Source organism: Neomonachus schauinslandi, chromosome 6 (genome assembly GCF_002201575.2).
Source record: "Neomonachus schauinslandi chromosome 6, ASM220157v2, whole genome shotgun sequence".
NCBI classification, from domain to species: Eukaryota; Metazoa; Chordata; class Mammalia; order Carnivora; family Phocidae; genus Neomonachus; species Neomonachus schauinslandi.
The window spans coordinates 56,606,896-56,624,635 of NC_058408.1; the positions used below are offsets into that span (position 1 = coordinate 56,606,896).

The 17,740-nt window shown below is 37.6% G+C and overlaps 1 protein-coding gene across 1 annotated transcript in view; it reads left to right on the forward strand.

Moving 5' to 3' along the window:
• The window catches only part of CCDC181 (coiled-coil domain containing 181), a 39,033-nt gene that overhangs the window by 18,503 nt on the left and 2,790 nt on the right, over nt 1–17,740 (forward strand). Inside the window, exon 4 of the mRNA XM_021682652.1 lies at nt 177–323. Within this exon, the coding sequence (XP_021538327.1) occupies nt 177–323 (147 nt within the window). The remainder of the gene's footprint in view (nt 1–176; nt 324–17,740) is intronic.

The following is a 17,740-nucleotide window of genomic DNA, read 5'->3' on the forward strand; positions in this document are numbered from 1 at the left end:
TATTCCTAAGCAAATTAGAGTCTCTATTTTTTAAGAGAAGCCCAAGTTTTAGGTGGAAAGTTTTAGAAGCAGAGAATGCTGATTTCAGATCTCAGAATATATTTCCCTTTATTCTGATTACTCATATACAATCTTTTTCACCTTTCATGAATGTCTTTTGATATTCTTTCCACCAGGAAGAACAACGAAAAATAGAAGAAGAGAAAGAAAAGAAAAAAGAGAATGACATGGTATTTAAAGCATGGTTGCAAAAGAAAAGAGAGCAGGTCCTAGAAATGAGGAGAATTCAGCGAGCAAAGCAAATCGAAGACATGAATAGTAGAGTAAGTGAAACTTCTCTATGAAAAATAAGTATACAGATATGAAAGCTGAATTTATTTACAGAAGTGAATGTGAATATCAGAATAAGAACCTATAGAAAAAGTAGAAAAAGTGGTCCAAGAATGACCCTTGCAAAAGATGCACCATAGAGGGGCGCCTGGGTGGCTCAGTCGTTAAGCGTCTGCCTTCGGCTCAGGTCACGATCCCAGGGTCCTGGGATTGAGCCCCGCATCGGGCTCCCTGCTCGGCGGGAAGCCTGCTTCTCCCTCTCCCACTCCCCCTGCTTGTGTTCCCTCTCTCGCTGTGTCTCTCTCTGTCAAATAAATAAATAAAATCTTTAAAAAAAAAAAAAGATGCACCATAGAGATGACTTTGCATTTAAATTCTAAGAAGCCTCATGAAAATTAAATGATTACTATTGTATTCAAACTTCTGTAGCACAGAAAATGGAAAACTATCAATATTTTTTTTAGGATAGTATAACTTTGATACTCAAAATAGGACAAAGATAACACACACACATGCACACACACCCTACATGCACAAACCCTACAGAATGGTCTTACTTAAGAACAGACATATAGACAGATGGAGGAAAGATAAATACCATATGGTCTCACACATATGTAGAATCTGAAAAAACAAAACAAATGAATAAACAAAAAGGAAAATCAGACCTATAAATACAGAGAACAAAGTGATGGTCGCCAGAAGGGCAGGGGAGTAGGGGGATGGGCAAAATGGGTGAAAGGGAGTGGGAGGTACATGGTTCCTGTTATGGAATGAATAAATCATGGGAATAAAAGGCATAGCATAGGGAATATATTCAGTGGTATTATAATAGCGTTGTATGGTGATAGATGGTAGCTACACTTGTGGTGAGCTTAGAGATGGTGAATCACTGTTATACACCTGAAACTAATGTAACATTATTGTAAGTCAACTATACTCAAAAAAATTTTTTAAAAAAAGGAATAGATATATGTAAATCTTTCATGAAAGCTAACAAATTAAAGATATCAATTATTTAATTTTTAAAAATGTGAAAAAGAAAACCAAGGAGAAAGCAAAAAAGTAATCCATATCCCTATATCTTTTCTAAAAAGCATATAAAGAAAAAATTGAAAATTTAATTCTATGCCCTATCCAGGCTCATCTTCCAGTGATAACCACTTTTTGCAGTGTGTTGCAAGTCTTCCAAGTCTTATTTATATTTACAATTTTACATGTAAAAAATCTGTTATGCACTTTGCTTTTTTTTCCCACTTAATTCATCATGGATATATTTCTGCATCATTACATTTAGATATTTCTTTTCAAATAGCTGCATAGTATGAGGTGCCTGTGCGGTTCAGTTGGTTAAGTGTCTGACTCTTGATTTTGGACATGGTCTCAGGGTCATGATCTCAGGGTTGTGAGACTGAGCCTCGCATCAGGCTCCTCACTCAGTGGGAGATTCTCTCTCTCCCTCTCCCTCTGCTCCCCCCCACCTGCTATCATGCTCTCTCTCTCGTTCTCTCTCAGTAAATAGATAAACAAATAAACAAATAAAATCTTTCAAAAACCCCAAATAACTGCACAGTATTCTGTTCAGAGATACCTTAATTTATTAAATCCTCAATTGTGGATATTTAGATTGGTTCCAATATTGTTCTATTCATTAACAGTGCTGTAGTGAACAATTCAATCTGTAGGAGAGTTTCTTAAGAGTGGAATTTATGACTTATTGGATGTCCGGGGTGAAATTTTTGGTTAAATGTGCAAAAATTAACCTCCCAAAAGTTGTGTCTATTTACAGTCCCTTCAACAGTATGTAAGAGTGAATATTTACCACATCCCGACTAACACTGTATGTGATTTATCTTCTTAATTTTTCTTCAGATTAATAATATACATGAGTACCTATGAACGTGTGTATATTCTGTGAATTTCCTGTTTGTAGTCTTCTTTTTTCTCAGTTTTATTTTTCTTCTTGCATTGTATATTAGAGATTATAATCCTTTGTTATTATATCTGTCATAAATACATTTTCCTAGACTGACAATATGATGTATTTTTTTACATTGTTTACTATGCCATTTATAGAAGTTTTTAGGTTTTAAAATCTTGGGACAGGCAGTACCTTTTGAGGCAAGACACAAAAGCCATAAACTAAAAGAGAAAATGTTGAGAAATTTGAGTGCATCTGTGTAGTCAAATAACAGTATACTATAACCAAGTAGGGCATATTTTAGGAAGGAAATTATGAATAAATAAAAAAACTCATTAATAAATTTCATCACATCAATAGGTAGATAAAAAGAATATATGGTTATCTTGAAAGATAGAGAATAGGTATTTTATTTTTACTATAATTTATTTTTTTAATTCCTAATAAAATATAAAAAACAGTATAATACTATCTTAGGAAATACTGTAGGTATACCCATTAAAGTTAGAAACAAGTAAGTCTCCCCTCTATATTAAATAACTTCATTCTGAGAGTTCTAACCAATTTATTAAGGTGAAAAGGAAACAAGGTATAAGTATTAACAGAATGGATATTTACATTATAAACATAAAAAATTTATAGTTTTCCTATAGCAAAAACCTCATAGAAAAATATAAAAGGAGAAGGAATATAGGAATATATAAAATACTTTGAACTAAACAGGAATGTGTCTGATCTCTATGGAGAATACAGTACAGCTTTGCAAAGGACAAAAAAAGATGACTTTGGTAAATGAAAATAAATATAATACTTCTGGATTGGTGGGATAAATATTATAAGTATATGAGTTCTTTGGCAAATGGAAACAACCTATGATATTCCTGCATGGATTGACTAAATACTATAAAGGTTTGAGTTCCTCCAAGTTTATATTTAATGTAATTTCCATTAAAAGCTGGTGAGGAGGGGCGCCTGGGTGGCTCAGTCGTTAAGCGTCTGCCTTCGGCTCAGGTCATGATCCCAGAGTCCTGGGATCGAGCCCCACATCAGGCTCCCTGCTCCGCGGGAAGCCTGCTTCTCCCTCTCCCACTCCCCCTGCTTGTGTTCCCTCTCTGGCTGTCTTTCTCTCTGTCAAATAAATAAAACCTTTAAAAAAAAATAAAATAAAAGCTGGTGAGGATTTTTTAAGTAGGTGTCATAATTGTTGTTACTATTAATATTTATATTTATATTATTAAAGCAAAACTTTTGAATTTTCTGATTGAGAAAGTTGGCCAAAGGATATGAATAGAAAGTTCACATATGAATACATACAGATGGCCAGTGAAAAAAATATATATATTTTCATGTAGTATATGGAAAAAAATACAAATCTGCTAGAATTAAAGAAATGCCAATTAAAAAATTGTGTCTATTAAGTAAATATTTTTAACTGCTTCCTATGTGACAGATGCTGTTCCATGCATGAAAATGTACTCCTGATCAAACTAGGTTTAGTCTCTGTTTTATAGAGCTCAGCTAGTAGGGTTTGAAAAACTATATATATATAAAATAAATTTGTAATTATAAATAGTGATGGTGCAATGAAAATGAAAGGAGCTATGAGAGATCATAATGAGGGAAATAAATGTGTATGGGTAGTTCAGGAAAGATTTTTCTCGGTTGGTGAAAGTAGGAGTAAAAATTAGACCAAGACTGAAAGGAATTTGTTTCAGGTCAAGAGAACATGCATGAATGCCCTGAGACAGGAAATAACTTGGTAAGTGTGAGAAGATCTGGAGAGGGAGCAGAACTCCCATCATGTGGCATGTTAGATAGAGTCTATAATGATTTTGTCTTCAGTCCTGTTATGGAAAGCCACTGAAATTGTCTAAACAGAGGAGTGATACATTAGATACACCTTACTATGACTGAATGGATTGAAGGGGGCAAGAGTGGAGGCGGGGAGAGCAATTAGAAAGCAGATATAGTTGTATATGAAGTGAGAAATGATAGTGACTTGGGCTAGAATTGTAACAGGAGAGGGAGAGGGAAGCAGGGAGGGAGGGAGATGTGAGTAATTTAAGACATGTTTTGAAATGTCGACTGAAGGAGTTTTGTAATTAATTAGATATGTGTGTGAGTGAGAATGAGATGTAAAGAGAATATACCAGGTTTCTCTTCGGAGCAACTTGGTGGATGGTGGTGCCACTCACCGGAGCAGTAGAGGATAATACACTGAGTGGGGGAAACTATTATTTCAGTTTTTCACTTGTAGAGTTTGAGGTACCTAGGAAACATCCAGGTGAAGATGTTGAAAATTGACTGGAGAAATGTGTTTGATGGTTAATGTTGAGAATGAGATTAGTGACTTCAAAGACAAAGTAGTTTGTGGGATGTGGATGTGGCTCTAAGGACTGGGTGGCAAGTACAGTGGAGGAAGTCCTAGAAGATGAGAAAATAAAAAATCTGTGAACTTATTCATATAGTTCTATTGCTTGGGATGAGGATGGAGAGGAACACTGAGCCACTGATACCAGAGATTGTTAAATTAATGGAGCCAAATCGAGTAAATATTAATTGAGTGTGGCTAGAGGAATACAATTCTGAAGAGTATGAAGGAGTGAAGGCTATACTAACTTCTTCACCCGACCTGTGAGCTATCTGGAGTATAGCAGACAATGCAGTCTATTTGGGGAAAGGAAAACCGTGTCTTGGGGAAGAATCAGGATTGGGGTAAAAGAGGAGGCTTAAGGCCAGGTAGCTTGGGAGAATGGGGCTGTTTGGGAGTTTTTGTATCATTGAATAGGAATTACAAGGAATAAATCAGAAAGGTTTTTGAGGGAGGCGGGGAGTTCGGGCTTGGGAGGGTAGAGCACAGCACATTGCTGCAATGTTGAAAAGTACTGGAGACGAGAGGAGCTTATGTGTCAGTGACCAAGAAAAACACAGCTGTGAGTGCACTGCTAATAGTTTCCCAGGGGCTGGTGGGGCCTCAGGTCTCATGGCATTCAGCCTAGCATAATATTTTTATCGGGCATTTGTAAAAATAAATGTACACTTCAGTGTTCTATTGTGTTCTATTTGGAGATTATAAACAAAAACTTTGAATTGTATTCTTTAAAAACATGAACCATACTGAACAGAATTTATTTCAAAATATTTTCATGTTAGAAGGCATCATGGTTATAAATTTAAAATTTTTATTTTTTATTTTTTGCTTTATTTGAAGTCTGTCTCAAAAATTAACTTTAATGAGAAATTATATAAAAAATAAATAGTATTCTTTTTTTTTTTTTAAATTTTATTTATTTATTTGACAGAGAGAGACACAGAGCAGGAACACAAGCAGGGGGAATGGGAGAGGGAGAAGCAGGCTTCCCGCTGAGCAGGGAGCCCGATGTGGGGCTCGATCCCAGGACCCTGGGATCATGACCTGAGCCGAATGCAGACGCTTAACTGACTGAGCCACTCAGGCGCCCCCAAAATAAATAGTATTCTGAAGAACTTTTGTGAATTTTGTCTACTGCCGAAGCTGAGCAATAGTATGATTTGACGATTGATTTGGCTTATTAATGCTTGTGATAATAAGTGTATTTTGCTAGTTATTTCTGTGGGACATTGTGTATCTGTATCATGTGAGTTATAGTTTCTAGAAAATGTCTTCAGAATATATAAATTATGGAATGACCTAATTTACATTGGATTAAAAAAACTTTTTAGGTGATTGAATTTTTACTGCCATTTTAGGAGACCGTTAAAAATGCCTTTCCATCTTTGTTACAAACTTTGCTTCTCTTGGTTGGTGATATATATATATATATATATATAATATGTGTGTGCTAAATCTATAGACATACATATGCACACATGTATGCATATGGTCCATTTATGTAGGTGAACTCTACATGGACACTTGCATACATTTTGTATTCTGCATTTGTTTTATTAATGTCAATGTGATAAGTTGCTTGATAGTGTGGTTTAAATCTTCTGTGTCCTTACTGTTTTCCCCATTTGTTCTGTGAATTACTGGGAAATTGAGGTTAAGCCTTCCAACTATCACTGTGTATGGGTCTATTTTCTTTTTAGTTCTTTTGGGTTTTGCTTCATCTATTTTAAAGTATTATGTATATACATTTATGATTCTATGTCTTACTGATTAATGACATTTTCTCATTATGAAATGTCCCTCTTACCTTGAAGTCTACTTTGATGTTATTGAAGCCATACCAGCTTTCTTATACTTAACATTTGCATTATTATATCACATTTTATACTTTCAATTTATCTATCTTTAAAGAGTTACTTGTGCAAACAGCATATAGTTGGATCTTCCCAATCCAGAAATCTATTCCTTTCAACTGGAGTTTATTTGTATTTAATTGTAATTATTGATATATATGGTAGGTTTTACGTTTACTTCTTGATATTTGTTTTGTATTTGTTCCATTTCTTTTTAGTTCCATTAGTCAACTTTTTCTGTCTTCTTATGGATTAATCAAGTATTTAAAAAATATTCCCTTTTATTTTCTTATGTAAAAGCTTTCCATAAGCTTTTAGCTATGCCTCTTTGAATTATTTTTAAAATCATTGCTCTAGGGATTACAATATTTCTCTCCTGAATGTATCAGAAATATATTTTTTGAAGGATTTATTTTTATTGGATATGGAATTTGGGGCTGACAGGTTTTTTTTTTCAGCAGTTTAAAGATGGTGTTCTGTGATTTTCTGACACCCATTGTTTCTGGTTAGAAAGTCAGCTGTAATTATCATTGCTTTCTTGTACATAATGTTCTTTTTTTCTGTGGCTGCTATAAACTTTGTCTGGCTTTGGATTTCAGCAGTTTATTATATGAATAATATATCATATTCTTTTCTTTGAATTTGCCTAAATGGGGCTTTGCTGAGCTTCTTGGTAGGTTGATGTTTGTACAGAATTTGGGAAATTTTTGCCATTATTTTTTTAAATTTTATTTTATTATGTTATGTTAGTCACCATACAGTACATCACCAGTTTTTGATGCAGTGATCCACGATTTACTGTTTTCGTACACCACCCAGTGCTCCATGCAGTACGTGCCCTCCTTAATACCCATCACCAGGCTAATCCATCCCCCCACCCATCTCTCCTCTAAAACCCTCAGTTTCTCAGAGTCCATAGTCTCATGGTTCATCTCTCCTTCCGATTCCCCCCCTTCATTTTTCCCTTCCTTCTCCTAATGTCCTCCATGCTGTTCCTTATGTTCCACAAATAAGTGAAACCATATGATAATTGACTTTCTCTGCTTGACTTATTTCACTTAGCATAATCTCCTCCAGTCCCATCCATGTTGATGTAAAAGTTGGGTATTCATCCTTACTGATGGCTGAGTAATATTCCACTGTATATATGGACCATATCTTCTTTATCCATACATCTGTTGAAGGACATCTAGGCTCTTTCCACAGTTTGGCTATTGCGGACATTGTTGCTATGAGCATTGGGGTGCATATGGCCCTTCTTTTCACTACATCTGTGTCTTTGGGGTAAATACCCAGAAGTGCAATTGCTGGGTCATAGGGTAGCTCTATTTTTAATTTTTTGAGGAACCTCCACACTGTTTTCAAAAGTGGCTGTACCAACTTGCATTCCCACCAACAGTATAAGAGGGGTCCCCTTTCTCCACAACCTCTCCAACATTTGTTGTTTCTTGCCTTGTCCATTTTTGCCATTCTACCTGGTGTAAGGTGGTATCTCAACGTGGTTTTGATTTGAATTTCCCTGATGGCTAATGATGATGAACATTTTTTCATGTGTCTGTTAGCCATTTGTATGTCTTTGGAGAAGTGTCTGTTCATGTCTTCTGCCCATATTTTGACTTGATTATTTGTGTTTTGGGTGTTGAGTTTGAGAAGTTCTTTATAGATCTTGGATACCAGCTCTTTATTTGTAGTGTCATTTGCAAATATCTTCTCCCATTCTGTGGGTGCCTCTTTGTTTTGTTGACTGTTTCCTTTGCTGTGCAGAAGCTTTTTATCTTGATGAAGTCCCAAAAGTTCATTTTTGCTTTTGTTTCACTAGCCTTTGGAGATGTATCTTGAAAGAAATTGCTGTGGCCAATGTCAAAAAGGTTATTGTTTATGTTCTCCTCTAGGATTTAGATGGATTCCTGTCTCACACTGAGGTCTTTCATCCATTTTGAGTTTATCTTTGTATATGGTGTTAGAGGCTGGTCGAGTTTCATTCTTCTGTATATAGCTGTCCAATTTTCCCAGCACCATTTATTGACGAGACTGTCTTTTTTCCATTGCATATTTTTTCCTGCTTTGTCAAAGATTATTTGACCATAGAGTTGAGGGTCCCTATCTGGGCTCTCTATTCTGTTCTATTGGTCTATATGTCTGTTTTTGTGCCAGTACCATGCTGTCTTGATGATCACTGCTTTGTAATATAGTTTGAAATCGGGCAACGTGATGCCCCCAGCTTTGTTTTTCTTTTTCAACATTTCCTTGGTGATTCGGGGTCTTTTCTGATTCCATACAAATTTTAAGATTGTTTGTTCCAGCACTTTGAAAAATGTCATTGGAATTTTGATCAAGATGGCATTTATAGATTGCTCTGGGCAGCATCAACATTTTAACAATGTTTATTCTTGCGATCCATGAGCATGGAATGTTTTTCCATCTTTTTGTGTTTTCAATTTCTTTCATGAGTGTTCTGTAGTTCCTAGAGTATAGATTCTTTACCTCTTTGGTTAGGTTTATTCTGAGGTATCTTATGGCTTTTGGTACTGTTGTAAATGGAATCGTTTCTCTAATTTCTCTTTCTGTGGTTGCATTAGTGTATAAGAAAGCAACTGATTTCTGTGCATTGTATCCTGCCACATCACTGAATTGCTGTATGAGTTCTAGTAATTTGGGGGTGGAGTCTTTTGGGTTTTCCACATAAAGTATCATGTCATCTGTGAAGAGAGAGAGTTTGACTTCTTCTTTGTCAATTTGAATACCTTTTATTTCTTTTTATTGTCTGATTGCTGTTGCTAGGACTTCTAGTACTATGTTGAACAATAGTGGCGAGAGTGGGCATCCATGACGTGTTCCTGATCTTAAGGGAAAGGCTCTCAGCTTTTCCCCATTGAGGATGATATTTGCTGTGAGTTTTTCATAGATGGATTTTAAGAACTTGAGGAATGTTCCCTCTATCCCTATACTCTGAAGAGTTTTAATGAGGAAAGGATGCTGCATTTTGTCAGATGCTTTTTCTGCATCAATTGAGAGGACCATATGTTCTTCTTTCTCCTCTTATTAATGTGATCTATCACACTGATTGATTTGCGAATGTTGAACCACCCTTGCATCCCTGGGATAAATCCCACTTGTTCGTGGTGGATGATCCTTTTAATGTGTTGTTGGATCCTATTAGCTAGCATGTTGTTGAGGATATTCATTAGGGATATCAATTTGCAATTCTCCTTTTTGATGGAGTCTTTGCCTGGTTTGGGGATCAGGTAATGCTGGCCTAAGAGAATGAGTCTGGAAGCTTTCCTTCTGTTTCTGTTTTTTGAAACAGCTTCTGGAGAATAGGTATTATTTCTTCTTTGAATGTTTGGTAGAATTTCCCAGGGAATCCATCAGGCCCTGGACTCTTGTTTTTTTGGGAGGTTTTTGATCACTGCTTCAATCTCATTACTGGTTATTGGTTTATTCAGGTGTCAGTTTCTTCCTGTTTCAGTCTTGAGAGTTTATAGGTTTCCAGGAAGGCATCCATTTCATCCAGGTTGTTCAATTTATTGGCATATAGTTGTTGATAATAATTTCTAATAACTGTTTCTATTTCCTTGGTGTTAGTCATGATCTCTCCCCTTTCATTCATAATTTTATTAATTTGGGTCCTTTCTCTTTTCTTTTGGATGAGTCTGGCTAGTGGTTTATCGATCTTATTAATTCTTTCAAAGAATCAGATTCTAGTTTCGTTGATCTGATCTACTGTGTTTCTGGTTTCTAATTCATTGATTTCTGCTCTAATCTTAATTATTTCTCTTCTAATGTGTGGCTCAGGCATCATTTGTTGCTTTTTCTCTAGTTCTTTAAGGTGTAGAGTTAGTTGGTGAATTCGGGATTTTTCTATTTTTTTGAGTGAGGCTTGGATGGCTATGTATTTTGCCCTTAGGACTGCCTTTGCAGTATCCCATAGGTTTTGGACCGATGTGTTTTTGTTCTCATTGGTTTCCATGAATTGTTTAAGTTCTTTGATTTCCTGTTTGACCCAAACATTCTTGAGCAGAGTGGTCTTTAGCTTCCAAGTGTTTGAATTTCTTCCAATTTTTTTCTTGTGGTTGAGTTCCAGTTTTAAAGCATTATGGTCTGAGAATATGCAGAGAATAATCTCAGTCTTTTGCTATCAGTTGAGACCTGATTTGTGACCTAGTATGTGGTCTATTCTGGAGAAAGTTCCATGTGCGCTCGAGAAGAATGAGTATTCTGTTGTTTTATGGTGGAATGTTCTGTGTATATCTATGAGGTCCATCTGGTCCAGTGTGTCATTCAAAGCTCTTGTTTCTTTGTTGATTTTCTGCTTAGATGATCTGTCTATTGCTGAGAGTGGAGTATTGAGGTCTCCTACAATTAACGTATTGTTATCAATATGACTCTTTATTTTGGTTAACAGTTGGCTTATGTAGTTGGCTGCTCCCATGTTTGGGTTGTAGATATTTACAATTGTTAGATCTTCTTGTTGGATAGACCCTTTAGGAATGATATAGTGTCCTTCTGTGTCTCTAACTACAGCCTTTAGCTTAAAATCTAATTTGTCTAATATAAGAATTGCTACCCCAGCTTTCTTTTGAGGTCTGCTGGCATGGAAGATGGATCTCCATCCCTTCACTTTCAGCCTGGATGTATCTTTAGGTTCAAAATGAGTCTCTTGTAGACAGCGTATGAATGGGTCCTGTCTTTTTATCCAGTCTGCAACCCTGTGCCATTTTATGGGAGCATTTAGGCCATTCATGTTAAGAGTGATTATTGAAAGCTTTGGAAAACAGTGTGAGGTTCCTCAAAAATTTAAAAATAGAGCTACCCTATGACCCAGCAATTGCACTCCTGGGTATTTACCCCAAAGACACAGATGTAGTGAAAAGAAGGACCATACGCACCCCAGTGTTCATAGCAGCAATGTCTGCAATAGCCAAACTGTGGAAAGAGCTGAGATGCCCTTCAACAGATGAATGGATAAAGAAGATGTGGTCCATATATACAATTGAATATTACTCAGCCATCAGAAAGGATGAATACCCAACTTTTACATCAACATGGATGGGACTGGAGGAGATTATGCTAAGTGAAAGAAGTCAAGCAGAGAAAGTCAATTATCATACGGTTTCACTTATTTGTGGAACATAAGGAACAGCATGGAGGACATTAGGAGAAGGAAGGGAAAAATGGGGGGTGATTAGAGGGAGAGATGAACTATGAGAGACTATGGACTCTGAGAAACAAACAGGGTTTTGGGGGAGGGAGGGGGGATTGGTTAGCCCGGTGATGGGTATTAAGGAGGGCACGTACTGCATGGAGAACTGGGTGTTATACGGAAACAATGGATCGTGGATCACCACATCAAAAACCAATGATGTATTGTATGGTGACTAACATAACATAATAAAATTAAAAAAGATGAATATATTGTCATCATGTTGCCTGTGAAGACCTTGTTTTTATAGATTGTCCCTGTAAATTTCTGTTGTATATCACTCTTGGGGTCTTTCTCCTTTTATAGAACCCCCCTTAACATTTCTTGCAGGGCCGGCTTAATGGTCACATATTCTTTCAGTTTCTGCCGGTCTTGGAAGCTCTTCATCTCTCCATCCATTCTAAATGACAACCTTGCCGGATAAAGTATTCTTGGCTGCATGTTCTTCTCATTTAGTACCCTGAATATATCTTGCCAGGCCTTTCTGTCTTGCCAGGTCTCTGTGGATAGGTCTGACATTATTCTGATGTTCCTCCCTCTGTACATAAGGAATCTCTTCTCCTTAACTGCACTTAAGATGGTTTCCTTGGTTTTAAGGTTTGCGAGTTTTACTATTACATGCTGGGGTGTTGGCCTGTTTTCCCTGATCTTGGGAGGGGTCCTCTCTGCCTCCAGGACACGAATGTTTGTTTCATTCCCCAGATTAGGGAAGTTCTCTGCTACAGTTTGCTCAAATATATCTTCTAGTCCTCTCTCTCTCTCCACACCTTCAGGGATACCAATAATTCTGACATTGGAATGTTTCATGGTGTCACTTACTTCTCTGATTCTATTTTCATGGATTCTGAGTTTTTTCCCCCTGGCCTCCTCTTTTCCCTTTTTGTCTATTAATTGGTCTTCTAGGTCACTAATATGTTCTTCTGCCTCGCTTACCCTAGCTGTTAAATTATCTAGATTAGATTGGATCTCATTGATAGAATTTTTAAGTTCTGCCAATTCAGCTTTCATTTCTGTCCTTAGAGACTCTGTGTTGCCATTAGTTGATTTCTCCATTCTGGCTATTGTCTTCACAATTGCTAGCCTGAATTCCATCTCCAACATCTTAGTTATATCTGAATCCATTTGTAAATCTGTGGCATAAGTCATAGTCTCTGAGTCTTTCCTATTTTGGGGGTTCCTAGTCATTCTGTTGAGGGAATGTATGGAGTCCAAATTATTGACTGCACCCCAAACAAGATGTACCTGTTTTATAGGGACCTTAGGGTTGCGGCCTCTTGTTCTCCCATCCTGTCTTCTGGGGGAGGGGCCTGCTGTGCTGTTACTCAGACAACCCTATTTGTGCAGAGTTGCCCTGCCCCCTGTGGCGGGGGATGGGCTCAGTGAAAACCGGTTTTTTGGGGCTTTTGTTCTCTGGCGGCTTTCCCTGGTGGCTCTATGCATCTCTTCCGAGAGTCAGAGCAGAAGAGACCTTTTCCAACCCTCTGCCTCAGAGCAGAGAGATCGCAGTCTGTTCTTCAGTGAGCTCTCCAGGCCACACTGTCTCCATTTCTGTCTATGCTGATATAAACTGCAGCATCCTGGGTTGTGCGCCTCTCAGCAGTGCTCCCAGTCCTCACCTCCAGGTGGGGGCACATCTCTGCCCTTTGTTGCTTCTAAAACCGCCAGCTGCCCCCAGTTTGCACGCACGGCCCTGCTGCTCTGGTTTCTGTCTAAAGTCCTTTCCCCACCACTACTGGTCTGTGAGTCTGTGTCCCGTCCCCAGCACGGGAGGCTATAGCTCACCGGTGGTGTAGGATCCTCACGGCCAGGCTTCCTTCCGCTGCCATTTATCCTCCAATATCTGCCCGTGGAATCACGGCTCCCCGCTTCGTATCTCGAAACCAACCACCTGCGATATTCTGTTTGTAGAGATCCAGCTCTATCTTCTTACATCTCAGGCTGATTTCGTGGGTGTTCAGAGTGGTCTGGTAGATATCTAGCTCAATTCTGGGGACCGGTTGGAATAGGGTCCCCTACTCCTCCCCCATCTTTTCCCCCTCTCTGCCATTATTTTTACAATTTTTTTTTGCGGGGGGCTCCATTTTCTTGCTCTTTTTATTCTGGAAGTCCAATTTCACATACATTAGAAGACTTGCTATTATTTCACATGTTACTAAGGTTCTGTTAAAATTAAAATTAAAAAGTTAAAAATATTTTTCTTTGTTCAGTTTGCATAATTTCTATTGATCTGTCTTTGGGCATTGACACTTTTTTCTGCTGCATCCAGTTTACTATTAAGCCCATTCATAGAGTTTAGGTTGTTTTTTGTTTAAGTTTACATTCTTGTGTCTGTGATGTAAGTCTTTTTCATTTTTAGCTCTCCTGAGGTATAATTGACAAAATTGTAAGATATTTAAAGTGTACATGAGAATTTGATACACATATACATTGTGAAAGGATTCTCCCCATTAAATTGATTAACATGTCTGTCACTTCACATATTTACTCCTTTTTTCTTTTGGTAAAATATTAAGTTCTACTCTCTTGGCAAATTTCAATTATATAATACAGTGTAATCAACTATAGTCACAATGTTAATCACTAGATCCTCAGACATTTTTCATCTTACAGCTGCAAGTTTGTACCCTTTTACCAACCTGTCCCTATTTCTCCCACTCCTCAGCCCCTGGTATCCAGGCTTGCTTGCTTGCTTGCTTGCTTGCTTCCTTCCTTCCTTCCTTCCTTCCTTCCTTCCTTCTTTCCTTCCTTCCTTCCTTCCTTCTCTCCCTCCACCCCACCCTCCCTCCCTCCCTCTCTTTTTTGATAATAGCTATCCTAACAGTAGCTCATGGTCATTTTGATTTGCATTTCCCTGATAATTAGAGGTACTGATGGTTTTTTCATGTTGCCTAATTGGATATGTGGTTTACACATATTTTCTCCCATTCCACAGGTTGTCTTTTCATTTTGTTGAAGGTTTCCTTTGCTAAGCAGAAGCTTTTGTTTGTCCTCTCACTTGCTTATTTTTGTTTATGTTGCCTTTGCTGTCAAATCCAAAAAAAATTATTTCTAAGAACAATATGAAGGAGCTTATTCTAATGTTTCCTTTTGGGAGTTGTTCAGGTTACACTCAAGTCTTCAATTCATTTTGAATTATTTTTTATATAGTGTATGGTAGAGGTCCATTTTCATTCTTTTGCATGTGGTAATCCAGTTTTCCCAAATCGATTAATTGAAGAGACTATCCTTTTCCCATTGTTTATTTTTTGTAACTTTGTTAAAATTAATTTACCATGTACACATGAGGTTATTTCTGAGCTCTCTCTTCTGTTACATTAATCTATGCATTATTTTTTTATGTTAATACCATACAAGTTTTTGTTTTGGCTTAATATTTATTTTGTCTTATATAAGTATAGTTACCCCTGCTCTCTTTTAGTTTCTATTTACGTGGAATATCTTTTTCCATCTCTTTAATTTCAGTTTATATGTGTCCTAAAGCTGAATTTAGTCTCTTTAGGCAGCATGTAGTCGGGACTTGTTTTTATATCCATTCAGCTTTAGTCCATTTACATTAAAGTAGTTATTGATAGGTATGGAAATACTATTGCCATTTTGTTAAATGTTTTCTGGTTGTTTTGTAATTACTTTGTTCCCTTGTTCTGCTCTTATTCTTTTCCTTTGTGAGTTGGTGATTTTCTGTAGTGGTATGCTTTGATTCTTGCTCTTTATCTTTTGTGTATCTACTATATGTTTTTGCTTTATGATTACCATGAGACTCTCATAAACACCTTGTATTTATAACAGTCTGTTTTGGTTATAGTTATTTTTAATACTTTTATCTTTTAACCTTCATACTAGAGTTCTAAATGATTTACCTACCACCATTACATTAGGGTGTTATTAACTCTATATTTATTTTTGCCAGTGAGTTTTATACTTTCATATATTTTTTGCTACTAATTAGCATCCTTTTCTTTCATTACAACATTTCTTCTAAGGCATTTGAGTGGTGATGAATACCTTTGGCTTTTGTTTGTCTGAAAAGCTCTGATTTCTCCTCAATTCTGCCAGACATCTGTGCCAGGTAGTGTATTTTTGCAGGCTAAATGGAAGCCAGGCCCTCTGGCACAGCTGGGAAGGTATGTGGCTAAGCCCTTTCCAAGGAGAAACTGGGAGATGGGTATTTTTTCCTGTTCCATCTGCACTGAGCCCAGGTGTATATCTGCAGGGCGATATTCCTGTGCCCATTAAGATCTACTTATTTGATTGCTACCATCTTGTGGTACTCATGAATGGAAGTTCCAGTGGCTATCAGAACCAGGTGATCTAGGAACCTGTTCTTTGGGTGCAGCCATAAAAATTTGGGTACAGCAGATGTTTGTAAATGTCCTTCATGGGAGATACTGGCTACTTAGAGCAGGTTACAGGGAGACAGCAGCAGAGGTGTCAACAGCCTTCTTGGTCCTTGGGGATGATGAAAGCTAGCCTTTAGAGGGTTTCTAAATTAGAAGCCTGACCCTCAAGCAGCAGTTTTTCAAGTGTGCCGATGGACCTCTTCCAGGAAAAGAATGGGAGATGGACTTTTTTACCTATTCCTTCTTTTTTTTTTTTTTTTTAAGATTTTATTTATTTATTTGACAGAGAGAGACACAGTGAGACAGGGAACACAAGCAGGGGGAGTGGGAGAGGGAGAAGCAGGCTTCCCGCGGAGCAGGGAGCCCGATACGGGGCTCGATCCCAGGACCCTGGGATCATGACCTGAGCCAAAGGCAGATGCTTAACGACTGAGCCACCCAGGTGCCCCTTACCTATTCCTTCTGCTGAATCCTGGGATGATAGCCAGTTAAGAACTCCTTCTTTGTGTATTACTGTGACCACTGCTTGAAATACGCTGTCTCCAGATATCTGATACCTTACTCCCTCACTTTCTGTCTACATATCACCTTTCTCCTTATCTAGAATAACACTGCCCAATACAACTTTCTGGGATGATGGGAATGCTCTATATCTGCATTGTCCAATAAAGTAGTCACTAGCCACAATGTGGCTCTTAAGCACTTGAAATGTAGCTAATGTGACTGAAGTACTGAATTTTTAACTTTAAATAGCTACATGTGGCTAGTGGTCACTGTATTGGACAGTGCAATCATAGAATATATGAGAGAAGGAACTTTGTTTTTTCACTGATGCAACCCAGTACCTACGTGCCTGTAGATACTCTGTCGTAGATACTCTGTAAATATCTGCTAAATGAATAAATGAATAGAGATACCAATCAATCCTGTTCACCTCTGAATCCTTGCCTCTTTTGATCTATAATTCCAGAATGAACACTTTTTGGTCATCTCCAGCCATTCCCAGACTTCTAGGTGTTCGGCAATGATCCTTTAGGTCATCCATGGGTTATCTTCAGAGACTTCAGCATTGTACATCAAAGATCCTAGATTACGTAAATTTTATAAATTAAACTGGAACATACTTGGCAATGTGAGTAATAAATAAAGGAAAAACCAGGGGCACCTGGGTGGCTCAGTCAGTTAAGCGTCTGCCTTCGGCTCAGGTCATGATCCCAGGGTCCTGAGATCGAGCCCCACTGGGAGCCTGCTTCTCCCTCTCCTCCCCCATCATGCTCTCTACCTCTTGCTCGCTATCTCTGTCTCTCTCTCTCAAATAAATAAAATCTTAAAAAAAAAAAAAGGAAAATGCAAGATGTAGGAAATGGTCCTCTCTACCATCGAGCTTCTCTTTAGGGAAAGTATTAAATGAATGCATCCTTTCCTTTGTGTTTTAGCCAGGCATCAAAATAATGAGGCATGCTTTCCCCTAGCCCCAAATCTGTCCCTTTGCTCTCTTTATTCTCCCAAATAAGAGCTCTTTCAACTTTTGAAAATTCTCTGAAGATAGTATCCATCATGAAGTTCTAGGAACCATACAATAAGCTACTCCCATTAGCTTTTACTTACAACAAAATCAGCATGGTTCTTATGAGAAAATTTTTATGGCTGCAAATCCTTATGGCCACCCTCCATAAGAGTGATTACATTTTGGAGATGGGCTTGGCAGTTAGATGCTCTTACAAG